The 26,529-nt window shown below is 41.5% G+C and overlaps 1 protein-coding gene across 1 annotated transcript in view; it reads right to left on the bottom strand.

Moving 5' to 3' along the window:
- Positions 1-20,100, bottom strand: part of T265_10546 (hypothetical protein) — a gene marked incomplete at both ends in the record, with an annotated part of 48,546 nt that extends 28,446 nt beyond the window's left edge. The window contains 2 exons of the mRNA XM_009176948.1: positions 15,344-15,394; positions 19,776-20,100. Of these exons, the coding sequence (XP_009175212.1) occupies positions 15,344-15,394; positions 19,776-20,100 (376 nt within the window). The remainder of the gene's footprint in view (positions 1-15,343; positions 15,395-19,775) is intronic.
- Positions 20,101-26,529: the final 6,429 nt, after the last annotated feature.

Here is a 26,529-nt window from a genome sequence, read left to right as displayed (position 1 = left end):
AAAACGTATCAGCTCGAAAATATGGAAAATCTAAAAGCATACGACCAATCTTTATTAGGCTTAAAATTTGAAGTTTATCAAATCAAATGTGTTTTCATCGCAAAGACTGACGGTCGCATTCACGTTCAAAAAGTATAACGTTGCAACTGATTTCGCCCTATATTCAGCTGTTTTCTGTAGAGTAGATTAAGTCGTATAAAATGGCGTCTGTGGATAATCACCAAAAGGGGTTTGGAATAAATCGAAGTTCTTTAAACCAATATGCCCTCAGCTGAATGTAGGTACATTCCAACGGCTGCAAAAATAGTCTTCGAAATGTCCATTTCTCATATTACCTATAACATTGTTTATATTAGCTTTCCAGTTACGTTTCACCCCATTTATATCCGTATCACACTGGAACTATTAAAATCATGTGATTTCCTCAATGCATACCTCCACATACGTGACACCCATCTGAACTTTTGCTTCCGAGAGAAGTATATTTGTATCGTAGGAATGGCGGTCCAAGTGTGGTTAAAATGTCTGTTCGCAAGACATCCCATCGTGATTGTGGCTCTTCCTAAATTATCCTAAAAACACTTTTCATTTCAGCAGAGATTGTGTTCTTCCAGTGAATCTAGCCTATGTTCAAAAGCGGAGAAACACTGCGGGTTCTTCATCATTATGATCGTCAGAAATGCATGGCTCACGAAACTCACAGTTTGAAACACATTGTACTCCGGCCACTGGTACAAAACCCAATCACTTGTCCGCGAGTAGCTAAACAAAACTGCGATTAGCTCTTACCTAGAGGGGTCAGAGCACCGCTCGTCCTTCAAACACGGAACCAACATCACGTGTTTACTGGCTCATCGAGCGAAGAATTCTTAGGAAGAACTTTCACTCATCTTGTGAAATTATTATTTCTCCGAGTTACATATAGACAGCTGGTGGTATAAGGTTATTTGATGATACTCAACGGAAAGTGTGAGGGCTAACCACTGCTAATCAGCATCTCGTGGCTAAACGGCTATATATTCAACCACACACCAGGAGGTCGGAACGCTTCGTGAAGTGCGCTCTGTTGTTGATTCCCAACAAGGACGAAACAGTGGTACAGCTCTTCTCGGTTTTTCAGCATAGATTGGCTTTACTGACAGGAGGAGCTCACAATGGTGCATTACTGAATCATCTCACATTGCCATCAATATACATTTCAATAATTTTGCGCAAAGGGGCACCAGGCTAGACTATAAAAATTATCATATTCCGCAAATAATGAATCCGGTAGTTCAACAAAAATCTGTTGAACGAAGCGTCATAATTTTCTTATCAGCGCCACGCTCACCAGTCCCGCTTTATTTACATGGACTTTCTGTCCTCTTAAGTTTTCGGGAGGAAGGACTTGGTTAAACTATGAAATGTGAACAAACATGTTGCGCGAAATAGACAGCCCCATATCGCTCAGATTTTGCGCAATACACAACGAAAATACTAGTGACGATCTCAGGTTATTCCACAATGTCACCAGGAAAGATCACCTATGTTTCTAGACTTCTGTCCGGCAATACAAATTCGGTTAAAATGCATGCTTTCCATCTTGATGATGATGCCAGTCAGCTTGTAGCAATTTTCCCTTGGGTAAACGTCTTCCAGCCTCCATAACGGAAGGGGTAGCATCAAAATTTACGTAAAAATCACTGGTTTCGTTTTTTGCATGTTTGATGCAATCATCTTACGAGATTTGATAGCTGCCTGACTCTGAAAAATAACCAGAAGACGTCATCTAGAGACTTGTTTGTTTTTCCAGGTACTCCGGTCGGTGAGCGGGCGGATTTCGGTTATTCTGTGTCCACAATCACTAACATTTATTTAATTCAGTCACTGTATGTGGTTACCGATAACCTACTTGTTTGTTTTCCAGGTACTCCGGTCGGTGAGCGGGCGGATTTCGGTTATTCTGTGTCCACAATCACTAACATTTATTTGATTCAGTCCCTGGAAGTGGTTACCGATAACCTAAAAGAATCTGGTCACTTCTATCCGCGAAGAATTTCGCCGTGTGCCCAGCAACTCAAAAAGCTTCGTTTTCAAGCGGATCACGGATAAACCGATCCCTTATTTTGCTATCTCCAGCTTCTTTCCAATTTATACTTTATATGAGCTCATATGTTTTCCGTCTTCAAACTCCAAATGCCCTCAATTTTGTGTTTCCAAGGATGGTATTACTCATAAGTGATTTTCCATTTTCCACTACCTCAAGTCTTGTGAATGCTGTAGAATGTCACTGAGTGACACAGCTTTTGAGTGATCTAAGTTACCTTATTGGAGCTATCTACAACAGTGCTGGCAAACTTGCTCTTCACATTTTGAGCCGCTTGCAAGTAAAAAGCGGCACGCTTGCAAAAGAGCGTATATCAGAGATTAAAAGCGTGCATTCAAAATTCCAATATCTCAATATCTGTTGTAATATGACCTCCCGTTTTCTGGGCACTAGATACAAACATTGAAATTATAATCTCGTTGTTCACCTTCCACGAATACGCTTTTGGTAATGTTGGTACGTACCCGTTTCTGACTTCGTCTTACTGTAGCAGGTTTTGAAATGTTACCGATCAACCTAGTTGAAGGTAACGTTTCTGGCCGCGTAAAAATAACAAATTTGACTCGCTCTGCTAATGCTTTGAGAGGCAAGTAATTGCTGTGCTCTACGCTAAAACCTTCAATACCAGCTTCCTTGCTCTCAGTTTCGTTCCCCCGGAAAAAATATCGGTGAAAAATCTGTGACCAGCTTTACCGGCTAGTCTTTGTTGGCCCGAAATTATAAACTATTATTTATTTTCAAAACTGTATGCATCTTACTGTGTGTATCCTACCCAGTTAGCTTTATTATCCGAGCGTTATTCTCGGCACTTCTGCAGAAAGGTTCATGAACTTCGAGTCGGATTTCTAGCCCCAGGACAATCTCAGTACATGTGTTGGCAGATGTCGTATGAATCAACTACCCGTAATATTTTTTCGGCAACCCCAACTCCATTTACCAGTTAGCCAGATTAACCCAAATAGTTTAAACTAACAAGCAACGGTGGCTGAACAAAGTTATATTGTGTTTATTTCCTTTGCTTTTTCTCTGTGTATAGCAATCCTCCATTCACCCGCTACCCACTTAGTTACAGCGTTCGCTGTGAATTGCCTATACCTTACTTGATTCCAAAACGCAGACATATCTTACCACCTTTGTTTGAATTTTGGATATCAAAGAGTTGCGACATTTTATGTGACATTTTATGCGACATTTTACTAGACAAGAGCATGATTCAGTGCTTGTTATCTAGCCTAAAATTTTCGCAAACGAATTCCTCCAAGTGCTTCGCTCAGTTGTCCATCGTAACACTGTGTTTCATGATACGAGACGCTGAACTGAGCTTAACTACATTCTGATAACGAAGCAAATCTGATGTCTTCAAACCACTTAGTTTGTTGACGGTTAGTAGTAAGGAAAATTGACTTGGATGGCATACAAAGAATTAAAAAATGCTCTCAGCTGCACAGCAATTTGGCTTTGAGTGAAAAAAAAAACAAATCCAGCCTAATCTCTCTTTATGGCGGTGCGCTTCAATTGAATTTACTTTACAAGACCCTTTTGGGTGTCAGCTAGTAGAATATTAGGGATATTCAGAAAACTGTTATAGTGATCGGCTAACTTTTGAGCAATGTGTCGCCTTTAGGTACAATATTGACCTTGCGCGAATTTCATTGTTGATAGCGCTCCATGTTGCATTGAAGCTTTTGAATGTTTAACCTGTTTCAACCACTTATTATGTTTCGACCTAGCGCTCTTTTCACGGCTTAGACTGTCACGAACTCAAAGATAAGGAAGTGGAATAATGAGGTAAACCCTCAGGAGATATGTTATGTCACTGAGATAGTATGGCGTTTCTTGGAGGAGATTCAATTAAACTTTGAGCTCAGAAAACGTGCAAGGCATCAAATCTTTTTGCCTGGCAAAGGCATTATAGACACGTAGTGGATGGAAAAAATTCCTGGGAGCCGCCGCTCCGGTGTGTGGTTTTAAAATCACATTTTGATCAGTCGCTGATTTGAGCTCCTTTTCTACAGATTAGTTGCGTCGTATGGTTAGCCTTCTTTTCAATGGCACAACTTTTTTTCACTATGCTCCCTATGAGAATATCTGACTATACCACTGACTCTTCGGTTGCCAAAGTTTGGAAGAATTTATTTAAAAAACACAGCTATGAAATGTTTAAAATTTTGTTCAAGAACGACTGCAATCGCCATCAAAATGTAAGGAAGAAAAAAACTAGTTTGTGTTTTTCTTATTAAAGATTGGTACAACAATACATAAAGTTCGGGTCCAATGATATAGCGATAGAAGTACTCAATAATGAATTGAGTTCTTATTTGATGAGATCCATGTCATTCTATTTATCAGTGTACAAATTATTACTTGCAAAAACTATGGGTTTCCCTTCCCACCGTGTATTTGTTTGGCGGTGACCGACATCAGGTTACTTTTCTCACCTTCACTACTCAGATTGCTCCATAATCCAACAAAAAGGAAGATATGGGGACTAGTAAAACCAGCTGTTTCACAGTGTGCTGAGCAAGTATTCGAAAGTGCAAAATGCTCCTACTGGGAGGTAAGTGATTTTTGTGAGAAAACACTTTACAAAAATTCTGATTGCTGGAATCCGCCTGCCTGATTTCGTCTACCAAATTAAAATGGCGTGTGCTTCACTATAAGTGACGGTCAACCCACGCTTATGGCCTTTGCCAGGAAAAGAAAGAGTTCATCTAAAATCTACACACAGTGGTCGCGATATAAATAATCTTTGAAGACAAAGCTTGGTGGCGACGTATAAAGCAAGTAACACGTTTTTACGCTGATTGCTACTGAATGTCCACATGTTTAAAAATCTCATTTGTTTCACTACCTTGTGTAGCCGAATATACTTTTGGGTTGTGATCATATCGGTTGATTTCCGAAGAAACACACACATGCGACTTATCCAAGGTCTTAAGGCGGCTTAGGAATAAACGTTTCATCACCTTGCCCCAAAAATGTGCGCTCGTCTAGGCTTTCCTGCGTCACACAGCCATCATCCATATGCTTAGCTCAAGTCCATAAGGTCCCCCAACTGTCTCCATCGGTCGGGCACTATCGCATCTACTGACAAACTCTTCGCATGTCAAGCCTTAGTTGGTACGGTTATCAACTCTTCCCACAACAGCAACGATAGCACTTTTTCGCCGGCTATAAAATCACCTAAACACCAAAATAAAGCCTTTTCATGTGCTGTCCGGTTGCCAGGTAAAGTATTGTCATCAGAATCTCTGGGCCGTGTGCGCCATAACTTCACGCCTCGTCACGAGTGAAACACTCAACCACTTGTCTTGGGTCAAGTGTTTGAGATCATGTTTCTGTCCACACAAGAGACACGTTGTGCACATCCAGGTTGCCATTAATGTCGCAAACGTGGCGCTAACTCCGTGGCTGGTGTTGACTCAATGAACTATTGAAATGCCAGTTAGGTGTTGTCACGCGAATTAGCCATGTGTAACGTCTAAAATTGCCGAATAGCTCTAAGTTCAACGAAGTGAGCGTCAAGTGAGCAAACACACGCAACACTCGTCGCTTGCATGCCACAACGCTTAAAAAGGAGGTGATTGTGAGATTTTCTATTCCGTTACATGTAAACTTCCTGACTGGTTGAATTCTGACTGGTCATAAAATATCTTCGTTAGCCATTTTAGTCATCGTGATGTGGGAATGAAGGCCAAAGATCTTATTTTAACAAGCAGGGACACTACTAGGTTTGTATCTAAAAGAAATTAGTCGGCCTATTGCATATGGCTGATGAATCGCGCATAAGTTGCGGTATTTTGAGATCTATCTGTCGTTTAACCACCTTTGCGATAACAGCTCTCAGTTTCGTCTCATTATCGGGGAAATCTTCATGTGCGTGGGGCGGAGTATTTTGAGCAAAACATGCGACCATGGCAGTATGATTATAGGTTTTTGAAGTGCCAGTACATTTTTCACTTTCGCGTGCAAATTGCACTCGATCTATGCTTGCTCCCCGAACTTGAGCTGTCTTCCTATTATAGTTATTCACAATAAACAAAAAAACCAGGAAAGCAAAATTTCACCGAAGAATGCGTCTCTTCAACAACATAGAACCGCTGGGTATGGCTTTTTGTGATTCATCGCTTTAGTATTATTGCATTATCTGACGGCTTCCAGCATAGAAAACGGAAGCCGTCCACGACACAAAAAGTCGAATCGTTGGGACTACAGTTGTGGGTAGTTTTTGAGTAATTCATGTTTTGCATTATTCTTACTAGGATTTTAAACACCTGATTTGAGTAAAGTGCGCATTAGGTCTCGATACTATGAGGCGCCGTCACGTATTTTTCAACTTAAGATTGCACTGGACACTTGTCGCTTGATTTCGCCAAGGCAAAGTGCCACATTAGGTTCTTGGTAAAATCGGCTGATTATACCTACTGTACCTTGGTTAGTGACTTTCTTGAGCAATTTTAGTACTCACGATGCAAATGACCATTCTATTAGGCGAAATTCCCATGGGGTTGAAGAATCAATCTGGATGTCGGTCGGGTTAAGTGGATTGGCCGATAAGTACTTTTACACCCCTTCGTTATTAGACAGCAAAGTCTACAAATAACTATGCGTAACCAAGCTGCATATCTCAACTGACTTTCATTACCGATATATACAAAGGGTTCGATAAGTGTGATGCTGTAAACGAGTTTTGGAGTAACGCTCAGACGTCTTCTCCGGAAATCCACAATGTCTTCAGGGATTTAAACGAATTAGAAACTTGTGTAACCACGAATAGAATGATCCACTGAACCCTAAAAAAAGAGCATTCGTCGGTTAATCTCACCCACGTGACAAATGCAGAAGATAGGTCATCCAAACGGCCCAGAAGATGGCGCCTGCGAAGCAACTGATAGAAGTAAGATCCTATCCATATGAAGACTTTTCCGTCCAGTCTTTTCAAGTGGAAAGTGCAGCATGAGCGTCCACTGTGCAAAACTACACACAATGTAATGTTCAATGCCGAAGACCACATCAATTCCAGAATGCAAGAGGAAAGAAAATGCATGCAAAAAACTGGATGGTAAATGTCCGGCAATGGCGGATAACTAGCAGCAGGACGTCGTAAGAAGAGATGCTATATTTTTCAACGTGACTAAGCTATTTGAGACCCTTTACAGTACTTTATTACTTTGAGGCTAATGAGGAGAGCACATAGTCTTGGAAAAAATTGTCGTCACGTTCAAGTCAGAGTGACCTCGTCTGACCAATTTCTCGACAACACATCATGCAATAACGGAAAATGACTCTGCTGGATATTCTAGCCCTCTGTCTAGATATAGTAGAACATCAGCAGATTACACTCATCCAGCGTTGTATTCACACTGTCAAATAACACAGCCTATATCCCCATTTCAAAAACTCTATGATATTTGAAACCGTACCGGAGTAAAGAGATGTGACAGCTCCGTAGTCTAAACATACACCCAAGCAATCTTAGTACTAGTTTGTTAATTAATACAGAGCACTTCTACGATTCCTTTAGACGAGCTCTGTCTCCCTGAAAAGAAACTTGTGTGAACCCCCAATTCGCTTTTGTCAGTGGTGTTTTCAGCATATGTGAAAATAACATGTTCAGATTGGTTGTATTAGAACCTTATGGATGGAAACCAAGTTTCTTCGCTTGCTGGTGCTCAGTTGTCGCACTGTGTTAGAACGGTTTTGCGGCAGGTATCTTGTAAATAAATGGCCCAATAGTAGGAAAGTTCTGAATACGCAGCCGCTAGTATAGATTCCCTTTTGCAGAGACTGGGTTGGTTGCTACAATAATCCAGAAGATGTCACAAAATATTTTATTGGTATGAACAGTAAAACATCCAAGATAACCTCATTCTTCACAAAATAAGGCTTTGTGAGTCAGTAAGCACTATACGTTTGTGTGGATAGTGTCTTTCAATCACTGCGGCTAAGTGTTTATTACCCACCTGTACATTTTATCTGTCGGTTTCAAATGCCCTTGGATATGCGAACCATCAAATGTGCCCGGGCATACATGATGAAGAAAGCCCGAAAAACAGGGAGCAAGCTGCACTTATATGATTTTTTATTGAGGCAACGATTTCATGTGTCCCTTATTGAGTAATGTTCAAAGATACTTCAGGATATGGTAAGAAGCAATGATACTAACAAACCGGAAATTTCGAGAGATTCCTAAACAGACAGCCAGGATATTCACTGTGTCATTCTTACTAGGATAGCTCATGTTCAAACGTGACAAGTTGTAGAGGATAACGTAAAGGTGCCTTGTTGACCTCAATATTTTTTGCTGATTGCTTCATTGGATAGGAACACCTACCAAATTTCATAGCCTTTGTGGATTCAGTTACAATAAACAAATTGGCCTCTTTGGATAGAGCTTTGTTAGCACAGTAGTGGTTGCTGTTGTTATGGGACTCTAGCTGAGTAACAAAGTGTGACTGTTTCACTAAATCAGTCAAGTTTTTAAAATGATTGTTATAACGTTTAAGGGAACGGATTAACGAGTGAGTTCTTCATGACTAGGGGCAGTCACGCTTCAATTGTTACGTAGTTTAGCCCATTCGTCTATTGCCGCTTCAAATAACAGTTGCAGTTAATGCTCAGATATAATCTGTTTAATTAGAGCAGTCTATTTGAGCGCGGCCTTAAGTATACTAATGCACTAATCTGTTTCAAAGACAAAGGAACCTCAATTGAGTTCTTTTAGGCGTGAAAGCGACTTACTGTGAAAAGAGGCTGGTACTAAACATCCAAGATGATATTCTTACATGATGTTTGAAGGAAGTGAGTCATGAAGAAAGATATGAACTCCTGAAGCCTCGGAACTTTTTAAATGGGAGTTACCCTTATTCATCTTTGGGAAAAATGTACGACCTGGCACAGCAATACACCACTTAATGGCTCGTTACTAAATTTGGTAAAGTTACTTATATTATTTTAGGCAAATCACTACACTTTTTATACAGTAGAAACAGGGCAGGGCTGTCTCCGTTAGTTTAACTAGGAACGAGAATTGGGACGTAAATCAGCATGATATGGTTAATAATTTTTTGGAAAAAACTTATTTTTTACGCCGAATAGAAAACTACAAATACTGTGAGAATTTGCAGTAAAATTTAACCTAATTCTCATGAACACTAAAAACATAACGGAGAATAAATGATGCTTTCAAACACATTGGGGAGTAGTTCTAAATTCAATAGGTATATTATTGGTGTATTGGTATTTCTTTTTTCGTTGTTTTGTACTCTAAAAACGATAACTAGGCCATCAAAAATTTTAATTCTAAGCTTGTGATACTTTTTTTATTCATACCCTAATAAGATTATCCTATTTGTAGGTTTATTCCTTGGAGTGGCAGCCATAGTTACGTGAGCATCATTTATATAGTTGTTTCCTTAATCACGATTAGTGATACTTTCAACAATTTTATTCTGTTAAATTCGCCTGTTCATCGGACATTATATTTCCAGCTGGGAAACCTTCCGGTGAATCTGAGTGGCGCAGTTTGTTTGAATTCTGTTCCCTCTAGATAAGAAAGTCTTGTTGTTAAGTTTTTATATCAGACATAATCATTAGATGTCCAGATGCAACAGCGTCCTTTGTTTTCGCTTTTTTTTTAACTGCACGGATGGTTTTCACAAGTAAGCCGTCGCTACGTCATTTCCACGACATTTATCTCTGTCACTCCAAACACGTGGTTCGTCGGACAGGCAAGCAATGTAAAGGGCGTCATTCTGTGAGTACTGTATCAGAACGCTTTAAACGCAAGTAGCTGGGAGCACGACGGTCATTGAGTTTCCACATAGCTTGAGGAAGGAATGCGCGTCACTTAGTCGATCAAGTTGTACAAAAAACAATTATATAAGCGCCAGCATGTGTGTGGTTCATATTGGTAAGCTGCGAGGCTTTTCTTCTACACAGCCGTTTGGGCAATTTATTGACCAACAGTCTGTACACTCACATGGCCATAACCACAACATTTGTTATTGCGCAAACATACTCACTTAAACAGTCTATATATCCGTAAAAAATCCAGAAACGAAAAAAGGAAATAGTCAGGCTTTCATCAATCTCGGTGTAAAGTGAAATACAGAGGTGGCATTTTTCTGCTTCCTCACTGGTTTTAACTGATTAAAAGAAAGCATATTTTGGTGGTGGAACATTCTAGTTTCAGTGGGTCAGCAATATCGTATCGCCATTAATAAGTTAGCCTAATATTCCCAATATGTCGGCCAGCAGTTGTCACCTTATTCTGATGTAATTAGGAAACCGAACCAGATGTTCGTAAAATCCATGGGCCTATGGAAGCCAGCCAACTAAGGGACAGATGAGCAAGGCTGCAGACGAACTATCATTGTTATTTGTTACAGTTGTAGCCTTACTTTGTTATTCCTGTGGTTTTTGAGGGTCCCCATGCCAAGGTTTTGTCCAATGTTAGGACCGACAAAATAGATGTTCCTCATGGAAACATCTTTCAGGCGAGGAGTATTTCAGAGAAAATCATGCCATTTGTTCGTGTAAATTATGTCAACAAGTTTGAGATTGGACACTGTCTTGAACTCGATGTAATGGTCACACTAAACGAATGTCTATATTGTACGAAAGAAGCTATCCATTGTTGTTAACTAATTGGCATTCATGCCCTGTATTCAAAAGTAATGTCCGACTCTTAAAATGTCCGAAAATCCCCTTCCTCTAAACCAACAAGTGTACAGCCACATACTAAAAAATCTGACTCTCTAGAAGGATACAGAAATATGTTGATTGATGCTGTTGATTTGCCTATCCTCAAAGCAAGACAAGCCACCTGCCTATTTGAGGGTATTGTGTGCACGTCAGCGTTGCCCTTAACGGTCACGAGGATCTCGGTGTCTATACTATTCACACGATTAAAAGTTCTTTTAGAATCACTCATCTTACCTGAAGGATGACAAGGGTAATGTTGTTTGAACAACACAAGAAAGATCTCGGTGTCTATACTATTCATACGATTAGAAGTTCTTTTAGAATCACTCATCTTACCCGAAGGATAACAAGGGTAATGTTGTTTGAACAACACAAGGTTGTGGCTCACGACCAGTTTGCCCTTCTATGGACTCATCAAATGGAAGTAGTTTCAGATTGTCCGTGCAACTTATTTTCTACCTGAACACCACCTTTTACACAAGTAACTTGTTGCTTACTGGAGACCGAAGTGAATCTCGTTTGAATCTCTCATCAATGGTATCCACTGTTGAGACGTAAACTAACAATAACTGGGGAAAAGTGACACTTTGGAAGTTCCATTAGTGCTACTCTCTGTTGAGACGTGCAGCTCGGATCGGAATTTCGGATCCCATAATGTGGAAAAAAAGTTCGAGCCCCAACTTTTCCGATGGGAAGGCTTTACCGAAAATTATCGCGGCCTTCAACGAGATGAAATGCATTCAGAGACAAAGAGAGATGGTTTCATCAAACCACAGCTTAAGGGGTCGTTTGGCAGGAGCCCGTAAGGTGAAATCGCGTGTTGAGTTGAACCGCACTTACCTAACCGCCCAACCACCAACGGGACATGAGTAATGGAAAGAATATCTCACAGAGTGCAGTTGGCTCAGACATGTCTCAGCTCACATGCAGTTGCTATGAGATTTAAGTGACAGGACAAATAGAACCTTAGGCGAAGACATTTTGGGACACGTCTCGTTATTAGTGTGGGTTGACCAAACCTTCGACAAGAGTTCAAATGTGGGTTCGCAAAAAGACCTTGTCGACCGCATTACAAAGTACTGACCATCGAGTTGACAAACAAATGATCTCCTACAGCCTTACATCGCAACTCTAACCCGGATTTATTGGCGCTTAAGATAAAATGGTGATCACCTGATATCGATTACCATTGTGCTCTTGCTATGCACCACTAACTTACCTTTGTGGTAATAATTCAGCCCGATTAGTACACAGAATGCCTGAAAAATTTGACCGTATTGTCGGATATTGATTGCATTTTGCACAAGGTTGAGGATATAAGAACGAAATGTTAGCATTCCATACATTACCCCTACTTTCAATAGGAAACTGCATCGAAAGACACTGCGTTTCCAGGCTTATTTTTGATAAAGTATTCCAGTGAATTTGTTGACTTCATTCTGAACCGTTGATATGAAGAATAAAACCGCAAAATATCTTCAACTTTATAAAAACCGTGGTGACACGCCGAAACAACCAAAGGTTGACATAGCCTGGGATACACCAATCTGTGGTATGGTGTTTCAAATTTGTTACCGTGAATTTCACATACTTCTTTACTAATTGCAAACTCATAAAGTCACCTGTGGTAGACCAGTCAAAAACAGTAAAAAAAATTATCACTTTAGTAAAAAAACAGAAGACTATTTTTAAATGGATCGTAACCTACTGAATATTATGTAAAAAGTTTGAAGTGGCTACAATCGGTATGCAGTAAAAGTTAAATGAACGGTTTGGTGATAAAAGCAAGGTCACCGCGGTATTCCTGTACGATGCTTTGCGCGTGGGCCCTTGGGAATTTTCCTTGTCTGTTAGTTGCATGTATCCGTTTTTTCCGAATAGACTAGGCGCTCATCCTACTCCCCAAGGATCACCAAAATAGAACTTCATCGACTGATCCCACCAAATGGCTAGGCATGGTGGACGGCTGATGAATATATATTCTACACATCTGTTATCTGCGTTAACCCAGTGAACAGGACCGGAATTCCAACTTTGCAAACTTTACAAATCATACCATAAACGAGAGATTCAGCTGGGTCTCTTGTGAAAACCAAATTGATTTGCAAATGAGTGTATTTCTCAAAAACTTTCCAAACTCTTTCATCTAAGACGTCACTTTGGATCTACTGGATAAGGAAGCATGGTAAACTGTGACCCTCCAAATTTGTTGACAAATACAGGTCGCAAGTGAAACTCACCTGTATTATCGGACGCGACTTGATGAATATCTGCTTTAGGCGAGTCGACCGAACTGTGCTTCCTTTTTGCCTGCTCATCCTTCGAATTACTTGAACTATCAGGTGACTGCATCACAAATGGCGAGGCTCAGAAATGAGCAGGTTTCCAAAAAGGTGACAGAATGTAAAACAAGTAGCCACGAATTTTAGCCTTTAATGCGGTCAGGTAGATAGAGGCTAATGCAATTTCGCTATCAATCCGATTTATGGAATTGCGTTTATGTGCGGTCGCTTGTGCGTGTATGTGTTTGTGTTTGTGAGCTTGCCTGTGAGTAGCGACAAACTTGGGAAGCAAACGATGAGGTGACGGGTGTGCGCGCCATACTGTTCTTGCTTTGCCAAGCATCAGAGTTGGTCGGGGAGAGGGGTTACGGTGACCAGACAGTAGTGAATCGAAAGGTAACAAAGTACCACGATCCTCTCGCGTCGCACATCAACGGTCAGAAGAGCGTGAAACAACTTCAAGGACCACTCAGCTCATCAGGTATGCAGGATTGGTGGAATTTGGCAGCATTCGCTCGAGTCGAAATGTCGGTATGTGAGCCAGATTGGATTGAGGTGAAATGCTATGGTTTTGAAGGAAGGGGTGCTGGTGCCCATGCAATGGACTGTTCTGAGGACGAAAAGGAGGGTGGCAGTGAACAGTTATTCTCACAATTGGTCACTTGGTCATCAGATTGATTGCCTATCGTTTGTCCCACTTTGCATACTCATCCTTCGATACACCCACACTGTCAGTGTGGCAAAATTGAGACGCAGCGTGATCAGTGAAAAATTAATATACGCCAGTTTTTTTTATGTGGAGTGGAAATGAGTTGCAAACGAGACGTTCTTCGTATTATTATCATCAGTATGAGATGAACAGAAAGTGTGAGGGTCATATGGTTGTCGGTAAATTGCAACCTCTCCAAAAGGACGGTATAAAAACATTTTTTCTCGACTTGTCAAAAAAGCATTTAAGAACGGCAGTGGTTTTCTTCCCTGATTTCATTGAATTTATACTGCCTAGGTGCACGGTCACCGCCTATGATATACAGCAGGCTAGTAAGGCCGCTTTTTAAGTTGCTGCAGACGGTGTTTAGAGCGTTGTACGGATGCAGCGTTTGAGCTTAGCAAGGTGGCAGATACATCAATGCAATTAAAATCAAAAGTTTCCGTAGTAAAACTTGTTAAATGCAGTCCCTTACTGCTCCCGATATTCTACGATGGGGATCTTAGGATATAAGTGCGGACAGTTCATATGGCGAGATCCGCGGATTACCTCTAGTGTACCAAATTTAACAGTAAAATTCGAGTACAATACGCATGGGAGTACCCTAACATTACAGTGAATAAGATGACGCGAAAAAGTCCAATAACGCATAAGTTTAGAAACCAGTTTTATGTACAAATATGTATATATATAACATTTGTGAACAAGGTATTGTTTTTTCCTTCCCATTTGTAATTTGTCGTCAGTGACTAAAATGTTTTTAAACCGATCAACTAGAACATCAGTGAGCCCCAAGAACACAACTGTGTAAAATCAGCAACAAACTGATGGCGTTATGCATACTTCCCTTTGCTTTTGGAATGAATCTGTATCCCAGTGAGGAAGCCGGCGAGCAAACGGAAAAAATATTCGACCCTTTGTAAGAGCGAATAACTCAGATCAGGTTGAAGGGACATGTAATACTTATGTCCACCCACCAACGTCCCGAAAAGTCCTCTGCTCCAGAAGACGGCTTGAGAAATGTCTGTGAGGGGAGGTTCATGACGTGGCAACATGTAATCAGAGCAGTGTGATGCTGCGTGGTCTCCACGCTTTCATGGAGGGAGCCAAAGTGATCCTATTTACAAGTGGTTAAAAATTCAACAAGAAATCACACAACCACTCTGGTTGACGAGGACGCTGTCGATTCCCAATCAAAGTCCCTAACTAAAGCTCTCTAGCGCGAGGTATACAAGGTTCGCAAACGATGCCAATTCAGCCCCTCTGAAGCACAAGTTGCTCAAATACATTTCTATTTTCGTCCAAATATTTATGCACCTTACTCTTGCTCCCCTCCATTAAGCGCATGGGATTTCTTATTTTCCATCGTTTTCAACACTTTACGGAAGCTTTCATCCCCGAAGTTGTATGGAGATCAGCCTCAATGATACTACTGGTATATTTCTGTTACTGATGACAGCGCCTGTCTTGAACGAATCACCTTCAAATTGAAACTTATCAAGTTTCACTCCAAATAGTTTTCAGGGCAATATTAGGGAGATGCTGCTGGAAATTACATACTTCTTGATTCAAAGTTTAGAGCTTTGGATAGTGCAGGTAGTCGGTGAGCTTCTGGAGGAATAAATTGTAAATATAAACGAGGATGATGTGACTGACACATGTTCGAGGGGGTAACCAGTATGGTGTCATGGGGGCCAGAGGTTAACTGAATGCTGAATGCTGCTCTACCTGGCTATACTACCCCTACAAAAAGTTTAATTATAGCAGGGGCATTTAACCCCTGGGCAGATGTTGCGAAGTTTTTAAAAGGATGTCCTGTGCTGGAAGAATTTTTTCCGCCTCACCGACTTGGTAACTACCTTCCTCAGTAACCGGGTAGAAAGTCAACACCGTTTTAGAATCTTAGCAAGGTCATACAGAATCAATAGACAGAATTTTGGTCAACAGAAATTATAGGGAACGCCGTTAAATTTGTCGAGATCCACAAATGTGTGCTGCATTAATAAAGTTTTCCAACGTTTTCGAAAAGGGATAGTTTAATGGAACAATATTTGGTTCACAGTCTTGACAGACGCGCGAAAATAGATTGTGAATAGGACGAGAATGTGACAGTGGCATTCAACGCATCCAGTGAAGCGGAAAATTATCTCTATTTCTCTCATCAATGGTTCGGAACAAAAGACGGCATTTGGATTGATCAGATGGCCATATGACGGTGGAATCTCGATGTGATCGAAATGACAGCAATGTACTTTGCCTTCCTTGATTCCTATTTCTGGCTCTGACTAAATTTCAGTATGTCCACCCAATCTTGACGGTAACCCAGCTGTAAATTTCCCCAAAAAGCTGACTTCGATTGTTTAATTTAGCTTTGTATCAGCATTTAAGGTTTCATAGACGATTTTTAGTTAGGAATTTACCGTTCATAACGTTAGCACCCGTAACCGTTTCCGAAAGTGACTGTGTTGCTGGAGTCAATAAGCCTTATTTATCGTCTCATTTGTCAGATTGATCCGTGTCCCTAGAGTTTCTGCAGTCTAATAATTTCAATACAGAAGGCAGATATATATGCTATCTCATACGACCGATGTGTTAGCACTACTACAATTCAAGTTTGTCGACACAAACTTCGGCACATACCTGGGTGTGCAATGCAGCAGTCAGGTGGTCATTTTATACTCATGGTTAAAAACTTAGGATCTATCGTTCCAGCATCGTGTGCACACAATTGAGACGTATACGTACACATTCAGCAAAACTGAGATATCAGTTAAGAATTTATTACACGGACTACGAAGCTGATTTTATGGTGTTGGGAATCGCCCACATTTCGCATAAAGGTTTGCCAAACCGTAATAACGGGAACAATGAATAGCCCTTACAACGCAAAGTGCAGTATCGTTGGAAGGTTTTCGCAGATACGCTTTCAAATTTCTAACATGCTTACTGGCCAGCACACTAGACGAATACTAAGGAAACTCCACTGAAGCGATACATTGTTTGTCTTCTCCCTACCCGAATATATCCACCGCATACGAAAGATCTGCTTTCGAAATGAAGAAAAAATCGCAAGATCAACGGTTCAAGAATATCAGGGCTGTTTGCATCTGGCTAGACTATCTTTATTAAAGACAACACCTGAAAGGTAATTTCAAATTTTACCATCATATTGAGGGAATTACACACGAGTATGTGAGCAAAAATTCAGTGTCCAAATAGATGCCTTGAAAAGTGAAGAATTTATCAACAAAGACAATCTTCATGATCGTACTACCGTTCGAGATAAAACAAGGTAATTCCAACGGAAAACTTGGTGATTCTGGTATCTTCCATCTAAAATTCAGCAATCTTGATGTTTTGGGAGAACAATCTTGAAGATTCTCGTAATATCCAAAGACTGCAAAGTGAACGGTATCCAACTGTGTATCTACTGCTTTGTGTCTAGAATAAACACAATATGCCAAATGATGTGTTGCTCTCGCCTTCAATGCTCAGCTGTCTACTTCACCTCCCCAAATCATCAGTGAACGAAACTGTGGCAGCTACGACCACTGTGCGAAAAGTGCGCGTCTCTTACAGCTGACAATGATGATTACGATGACGTTCCTCTAGGAACGGATTCCACGAAAACTTCCAGAAACAGAATCAAAATGCCAAACACGACTAATATTTTCTTAGCAGTGATTTTCCTAAACGGTTATCTCTTCAGGTCGACAAAGTAAACTTGCCGGTGAATGTTCAGAAGGTCTCACCTGGTTAGCTAATAGTCCCCTCGGAATGCTAACAAATGCCAAACCATGGGCTTGAATTTTCGGTCTTTGTTTACGCTGCTTGTATGTTTGCATCCTAAAAATGTCCTGCAGACCCTTTCGGCTTTATTGAAGCTAATCGGATAAGCATGAAGGAGGGTGTGACTATGATAGGGAGTTCGTGGAGGCCACTTCAGTTTCGCACGTCTGCTGACCAGTTGGTGCGACCCGTGAATCACCTCCAAATTCAAATTCATCAGGATCGTAGTTTGGCACTTTGATACAGCTCGAATGGCTTGTTTTTCAAACTAGTTCATTCTTCATGTTCCACATTCATGGATAGTTTATATTTGGCTGTCAGGCCACAAAAAACTTTAACCAAAATAATTTTACGAGCGCCGTAGGAGAGAGGAAATATGCGTATCGAATATCTGCGTATTCCATGCAAGAATTTATTACGCTATTATCAGACGATGCACTTTTCGAAAAACTCGGGGTATCGACCAATTGGTGACGGTTTCCCAACAACCACGAATTAGCAAAATTGGTTTGGTTCATGTCAGACCAAAATAACAATGCTTTCTCACTTTGGGATCATATTAGACGAGAGCGGTGTCTAATCAAATTATGGGTCTTCCGATTTTTGTTACATCAAAGTTTAGACGCAGTCTGGACTGTCATTCTGCTTCCTTGTATCTGAAACATAGACGCCGTTTGCCAAAACTGTCACGGTATTCGTGTGGAGTTTCCAGATTCCTTCCATTCACACAAATTGATAAGTTTGTCTGAGCGAATATGACAGTTTTTCTTCGTAGGAGAAGTGATTCCCGTTATCCCGCAAAAGCAGTCTGAGTTAATGGACGAAATGAGAAGTGGATTCGAGCTTGATGAAGATTTGCGGAACTAGCTGGATCAACCGTATGATTGTTGATCATATCGTGCTCATTTTACTCTCACAATCATGTCGTTCGTCGTCGAGTGACATTCTCGGAGGCCTGAAATATATCAAACTACTGGACGATTTTAATTTTGATGTGTCCGAATATCTGCGTGACAGATTAACTCCTATAAAAGCTGAAACTAGGTTCATTGTCCCGCTTTGGACTAGACTAGCCGGAAAAAATTTGAAGAAATACAGGATGCACGGTTTGAACAAGAATGGTATGCGCACAGCCTATCTAGGTGAAGCATGTATTGTTTAGACACAGGTAACTATGTCCTTTGTCTGAGTTTTGGTAGTCCACGGGGATTAAAAACTTTTAAGGTATGATAAAGTCTCGGAAATATCATCATCATTGTGATGAAAACTTCGAAAAAGACCAAGACATGCTTTGCTAAATAAATTGAGGCCGATAAACGACACAAAAACAGGTTATGGCAATCACATATATGGAATTGTGGGCTAAGAGGATAAGAGCTGACTGCAGGCCATTAGATCAGCTGACTCCAACCTATCTACGACCCTCCCCGTAACGTCCGCAGTTCAAAAAGAACGACATCTTTGTGCACCTCTATCACACGTATAGGTAATTTCCCCCCCCCCCCCCCCCCCCCCCCTCCCTCTCCCCTTCTCTCAAACAACACCAGCTTGTGATGAGAGGTCAAATTGAATAAACCGGAAATAGATATCAATCGTAGCTTGAGAAGAACCACTGGAATTTCTCGTTGCCCGCTAATGTATGAGTTTTGCATCAGGAATGATAAAATGGATTGTCCCTCACATGATCCTTAAGGTAAAAGTGACTGTCACATTATACTACAGATGTAACGGACGGGGGCCATAAGGTCGAAAGCGTTCTGATGACAGGAATTTCGTGTTCAGTCCACGGGCAAAAGCCAAAAGGATCCTCATCGCCCGTGAACAGTTCGGAATATTCCTCGACCACGGCCCGTGTTGACGGTATATTATAAGACGGAAGTTTTCGGACACAGCCCACTCACGACAGTGCCTGGATAACCTTCAAGCTTGATTGCGCCATACTTTGCCACCAGCCTTCCCTGCTTTAGGTCAATCACGGAATCTGTGCCCTTGAGAAAATCAGCTCCCAATATTGTCTGTGCTACATCTGGGCTGATTAGGAACGCGCCTAGGCGTTGACAATCCGTCAATCTTCAGTCGATATCCACCAACAGCTCTCATGGCTAGCACGCACGGTCTGCGCTCAGCCTGGTTCCCCCTTTGCCTCAGCGATACGCCTGCTCCTGTATCAATCAGACATAACTCCTTTTTCCCGTCTATCTACCTATGGTAGCCTGTGTCAGTGCGCTAATCGCGACCCACCCAGGAAAAGAGGAGTACTCTAAAGTTTTATCGTGCACAAGTGATCGGGTACGGGGACACTGATTCTTCCAGTGGCCAGGCTTGCCACACATGTAGCACCGGCTGGTTGGAGCGTGCCTCCGCGATTCCGTCTTCAAGGCTGTCAGCTGTTCGGCAAGTTGGTCCACTCTGGTCTGCAGTTCCTCCACTGATGAACCATCCCTCTTCTCCTGCGGCTGCAACGTGGTCAGTGGTGCCTCTTGCAGTTCCCGGGCAGCGACAGTCCTGAGGATCCCACGACGTGACATAACATTCAGAAGTAACAGTTTAGTTTCAAAGGACAGGATTATTTGGGATGCAACCAGAGGCCCCAGGATCTATGCAGATTAGGCGTGTGAACTGCGGTGGAGTCAGCCTCGCTGAACAATGGAGTGCTCACTGTCAATCACATTAGTGGCTTGTATAGGGTAGTTTTGTTTACATTCTTTATTGAAGCCCGCTGGACCTTTCTGTCCTAATTTGCGTATTGTTGTCACCCCTAATGAAGCATGCGAGTATCCTGTGGCCTGGTAAAAAGCTCCGCTATCGTCTCTGATGGAAGGGTAAGATTATTAATGAAATTGTGGAACCGCTTTGTAATTTTTGCTTACCATCATTCAGTCGCCAATGGAAGTCCAGGAAGACCCAAGAGAACGCGTGAAAATGTCCGCTTTTCAATATTTCAGCGCATGTGAGATATTTTCTTTCACGTCTGATGGTTTTTAGTTGCTTACTTCGTGTTTTCTAATAAAAGACTTTGCAGAGGATGGTTTTTCTCCTTTCATTAGTGGCTTAATGACTGCTTAACTGCGTTGGCGTGTTGCAAGCTTACCCAGAAAAAAATTGTTTGTATAAGTTACAATGAAAAGAGCTTTAGTTCCCCGTGTCTGAGAGGAAATACTAGCCAACGCGAGCTGCTTGATGTAAAATTACTTGTCATTGAGCTCGTCGTCATATTATCGCGCCCGGGCTAATAAATAGCTCTCCACTGGCCGATAAGGATATAGACAATGATCTTATCCCCTCAGTCCGCACTTGACTCCGTGAAAACCTGTAATGGTTGCTTCATTGTGTGCAGGCCTGTGGAAGCCTAATCATGCGTTTTGGGTGTCATCCACTATGAAATGAATACTGAGAGAAATGTCTTAGGCTTATCAACAAGTTGGAAACCTTGGTAATAGTTCATGCTTTCGTTCAGGACAAATATGATGTAAAGACGAAGGCTTTTGTTAAGGCGAGGGACAGCGACAAAATTAATGGGACAAACATTAACAGGCCATCCAACATATTGGCTCTTTAAAATACATTCAGATACACACATAATTTAGACGATTTCCTATTCAGCGTTAATGTCTCCAGCTTCATAGAATATTCCGCCTAGCACATGGCGTGCTTTCACAGTTCCTTGTCGGTAAATGAACGAAAAAGTATCCTGTAATTACAACCGCCATCCCGCAGTAAACTGATTCATCTGTCAGAGATAACGCGATGTTCGGTGCTAGCTTACACGAAAGCAGATTTTGACGAAAATGGAAACAGCTCCACTGCTAACTCTCGGGTTTTCTGAAGTGGCTATATCTAAAATTTGGAAGTCATGCATCAAAGACAGTATTTGTTTTCATAAAGTGGACTACTCACAAGGTTGCTGAAAACTCTTCGACAGTCCACGACCGGTTTTGCCCTTCTTGGGGCTCATTAGTTAGGCGCAATACCCGAGTTTCCATCAACCTTATGTTCCGATTGAACCCAAATTGGACTGTTTTCTAGAAGTACACGCATTTGCAAATCAATTTGGTTTGGCGGCCTGTGTGTCCAGCACATTCAGTTGCAGAATATCATAAACGAGAGATTCAGTTGAGTCTCCCGTGAAAACCAAGTTGATTTGCAAATGAGTGTATTTCTCGAAAACAGTGCTCGCTCAGTTCGTACTGAAACTGGCTGGTTTCCTATGACTACTACCACATCCCGTTTACTATTGTTATTTCACACCTTCATCTCTAATAACTTCTAGAAGGAGCCCTACACGTCCTTGAGAGTTTTGAAGTAGGTTACGGCTGATATTTGTCACATAGCATTCTTTTCCCACCAAAGCCTAGGACATGCGACGTCTTCCGCCGTATTTCTGTAGAAAGTGGATTACCTAATTGTGTCGCTTTATATTTAGGCTACCCACTACTTGAGTAGATGTAATTTTGATGGCAGCTGCATACTTCAACTCGAAGATTAGATGAATCTCAGAACATCGCTCAAGTGAGGGCAATGTTTCCAGCTCCGATTATTTCCACGTCCAGTTACCCACCAGGGGGTCACCCTCAGGGAAGGTGGAAATCTTTCGAGCGTACTCAGAAGAAGTGTCTGTGGGAAGTAAATGTTGTTGTAGAATTAATAGGCTGAGATACATTGAACCTGTGAAACACAGTAATTTAGAGGAATAATTCACAACTCCCTATCATAGTGCTTCATTTGACTTGGGCGTTGTTCGATGGTAAAACAAAATGAAGTTATTAGAAACGAAGGCCTTCTTGGTCTTTACTCAAGATAAGTGAAGTACGATTGCTTTGGTTTTTCTTTCAGTCTGAATTTTTTGCACCCCGGATTTTTAGTGTAAACCCTCTAGCTATTGAGGAAAATATTTTGGTATCTTAGGTTGCAATGACGACCATTGGTTTGTTTGCTGACTTGTTCGCTGAAGTGTTCGATGCAAAAGATTTGTCCAGATGAGTGAACCAACCAGCCGATCATTGCGCTCAGTTCGTACTGAAACTGGCTGGTTTCCTATGACTACTACCACATCCCGTTTACTATTGTTATTTCACACCTTCATCTCTAATAACTTCTAGAAGGAGCCCTACACGTCCTTGAGAGTTTTGAAGTAGGTTACGGCTGATATTTGTCACATAGCATTCTTTTCCCACCAAAGCCTAGGACATGCGACGTCTTCCGCCGTATTTCTGTAGAAAGTGGATTACCTAATTGTGTCGCTTTATATTTAGGCTACCCACTCCTTGAGTAGATGTAATTTTGATGGCAGCTGCATACTTCAACTCGAAGATTAGATGAATCTCAGAACATCGCTCAAGTGAGGGCAATGTTTCCAGCTCCGATTATTTCCACGTCCAGTTACCCACCAGGGGGTCACCCTCAGGGAAGGTGGAAATCTTTCGAGCGTACTCAGAAGAAGTGTCTGTGGGAAGTAAATGTTGTTGTAGAATTAATAGGCTGAGATACATTGAACCTGTGAAACACAGTAATTTAGAGGAATAATTCACAACTCCCTATCATAGTGCTTCATTTGACTTGGGCGTTGTTCGATGGTAAAACAAAATGAAGTTATTAGAAACGAAGGCCTTCTTGGTCTTTACTCAAGATAAGTGAAGTACGATTGCTTTGGTTTTTCTTTCAGTCTGAATTTTTTGCACCCCGGATTTTTAGTGTAAACCCTCTAGCTATTGAGGAAAATATTTTGGTATCTTAGGTTGCAATGACGACCATTGGTTTGTTTGCTGACTTGTTCGCTGAAGTGTTCGATGCAAAAGATTTGTCCAGATGAGTGAACCAACCAGCCGATCATTGCATGTACAGTAGGAACAATAGTCGTCAGCTAAGTAATTTATGTACATTTTCCGTGCCTTGCAAGTGACAAGCATCTTACTATTTCTAGAAGACGGAAAAGATATTCGTAGATCTTAAACCAATACACGAAGCCCCCTCAATTGTTTATTGTACCGCAGCCATATTATCCACACGATATCCAACGGGATAATTACATCCTATGGACAAACTAGCGTCCATATTCCAACTGTTGCTTGGATTGCAGGTTGATTTAGCAAGCACACAGGTCAATAGATTAAGCGCTTTGTGTGCTTGCTCACTGAACTTTAGTATTAAAGTTTCTTCAATTTCCAAGCTTGTGAATCAGTCTACCAAAAAGCATAAGTTCTGTGTTGAGTTAAGTGCACCGCATTTATTGATTCAATATGGTAAAATCGAAAAATCTGAAACGTTTCAAGGTAGTTCATTGTGTGTACATCACTCAAATCACTCATTACTGAATAGTCTCATGCACAGTGGGACACTGATAATGGTGAGCAGATAAGGAGGTCATATTTTCTCGCAACAAGTAAAATACACCAGATGGAATAAGGCCTGCAAAATTGTTGTGCCCCTGCTGCTAATACTGTTCTACAGAAAACGAAATTTCCGGCTTGTATCATCGACAAAATGAGTTAGTTACGGCGTTTGCTAGCCCCTATTTTCAATTAGGTGGCGAATTAATCCCGCACATGCCCCTCAGTTCACTATGTCTCAAAGAGTAAACCTTTCACTACTTATTTTAGCAGAAGTAGCCTAAAATTTCCGTCATTGTGATCCCTGCTCAAGTGAGATCATGTGCACGTCGAAAGTGCGGGAGGTGAAAGCCTGAAGTAATTTCTTTGGAAAGTAGCATGCTGATATTGTCCTGTATAATATGCAACACGGAGGCGGTCTCGAGATTGTTGTACGGAAAAATACCAGCAACTCTTCTCATGTTATCCAAGCGGGTCTCCATCGCCAGCATTTTCCGCAGGCATACTACCAGATTGCTGCTCAAGTCAGGGACGACTATTCACGTGATGAGCCCCACGCTCAAAAACACCGGTAAAGGTAAGGGCGCCTTCGCGTGTGAAGTTGTTTGCTTGCCAACACGAGCTCGAGATGAACGAGTGTTTAGGCGGCGAGTCTACTGACTGGATGGCCCGTGATTCGAAGCAATCCTCTGCATGTCGACTGCTCGTGTTTAAGATTAGGCAACCTAGCGGTACCTGAGCCCCGTGTTTCCTTCTGGTTGCAGGGCAACTAGACACCAAAAGGATGTTATAGCTGAATGATTGCTATTTAATAATATTAGACACTGAGCCCCGTTTCTTCAGTGGTAAACACCGTTGCACCACTAGTTGGTGATATACGCATTTCGAAAAGTTAAACTCATCAACGCATCCATCAGTTTATTTTAGCTCGTTCAAAATATTTACTGAGCTCAAATCCATGCGCTGAGATGCAGGGGCTTCAGCTGCTTCAGTTTCGTTCACTGAAGATGAGGAAAACAAGGAAATGATAGCCACACTTTGAGGGCGAGAGCCCAATCAGCCTAATAACGTCAAATGGTCCACATAAAGGAAACTACTCACAAGGTTCCTGAGAACTCTTCGACAGCCCACGACCGGTTTCACCCTTCTTGGATCTCATCAGGTAGGCAAAGTCCCCGAGTTTCTGTCAACTTTATGTTCTACTTGAACCCAAATTGGTCTGTTTTCGAGAAATACACTCATTCGCAAATCAATTTGGTTTTGACGACAGACTCGACTGAATCTCTCGTTCGATCAACCGGTGCATGAAAATGGATCCAATTTACGCATCACTACGTGCAAAGGACTAACATCTAAATCGGAATACTCAAGGATAACCGAATATTTGATTCACGAAGAAGGAAACAGGGAACAACTTGTTGCCAGATCAATAAAGGTCACAAGCAGGAACTCGGAAAGGCCAAGGACAGAGGTCACTCCAGCAGTGACCAGAGTACGATGGCAGTGGATGCCAATCTCAAAGCTCACGTGGACATCGGTGAATGAGGACACAGGATTACAGAGCAACCAACGGAACCGTCCGACCGAACAACTAACCGCGAACAAAGTTCAGCCCCGGCTAGCAGCACGTATATTAACACACACATAACACTACTAAACGCACAACCATCAACCCATCACCACGCACCACTACGCCTCGCAATAACGCACTGATGATGTCACCTCGATTGGCGATAAAACGTTTGCAATCAATTTGTCCAGCTCAGCGAAGAAACCAACGACTGTATACGCTACTTCAGCTACAAACATTTACCTCTATAGAAAAGGATATTTTTATGAAAATATGAACGGATGCGCCATCTGCTCACGTAATTATCACCAGATTCAAATAATGCTGGTGACTGAAAGTTCACCGTAGATGTTTCATGCTCACGGGTGACACAAGCCGTTTTTATCCTCACAGATATTAGAAAAGTGGTTAACATGTATGTTCTAAATACATGCGAACAATCCAGGCCTTCAGGATCTCAAAAAATATTGATTTCTGAAAACTTCAATTGTAGGCATGTAGATTGTAATCAGTGTAAAAGCCCTCTGGTTGAATCTTTTTTTTTAGTCGCTATCAAGTTCCAAGTTTCAAGTCATACTTGGGATTTTGCCGGCATTTTATTGTTATGCTAGCTGTGGTGAAAAGAGACATTTGCGTGGCCTGAAAATGGACCTATTGGCACTAATCCTATTAAAGTTCTTTTTTTATCTAACTGGAACACCATGTGGCTTCCTGTCATGCGTAATGTGACTTCTCCGTAGTCTTTTACCGAAATGTCTTATTCATTTTAAACTACTTGTTAGTAGGCAAAATTCAGCACCCCCTAGTATGTTCAGTATTTCTTCCCATAGATCCACTGCTTCGGAACTTCGACTTCTTCTGGATAGTGTTGATTGGTACTTTTGCACAAATTCAGACATGTATCAGGCGACAGGTCTTAGTGTGGCCTATGTGGCTTCTATTAGACATCACTATCCCTGGGGCCGTGCTTTCATGACTCAACACTCAATCAACCGAAGCCATTCTTAAGGGCGTGAGGCAACAGAAGAACTGGCCATTGAGTGTCGCTATATATATATATA

The sequence above is a fragment of the Opisthorchis viverrini genome (assembly GCF_000715545.1).
Source record: "Opisthorchis viverrini unplaced genomic scaffold opera_v5_378, whole genome shotgun sequence".
Lineage (NCBI taxonomy): Eukaryota > Metazoa > Platyhelminthes > Trematoda > Opisthorchiida > Opisthorchiidae > Opisthorchis > Opisthorchis viverrini.
This window is presented reverse-complemented; position numbering and strand designations above follow the sequence as displayed.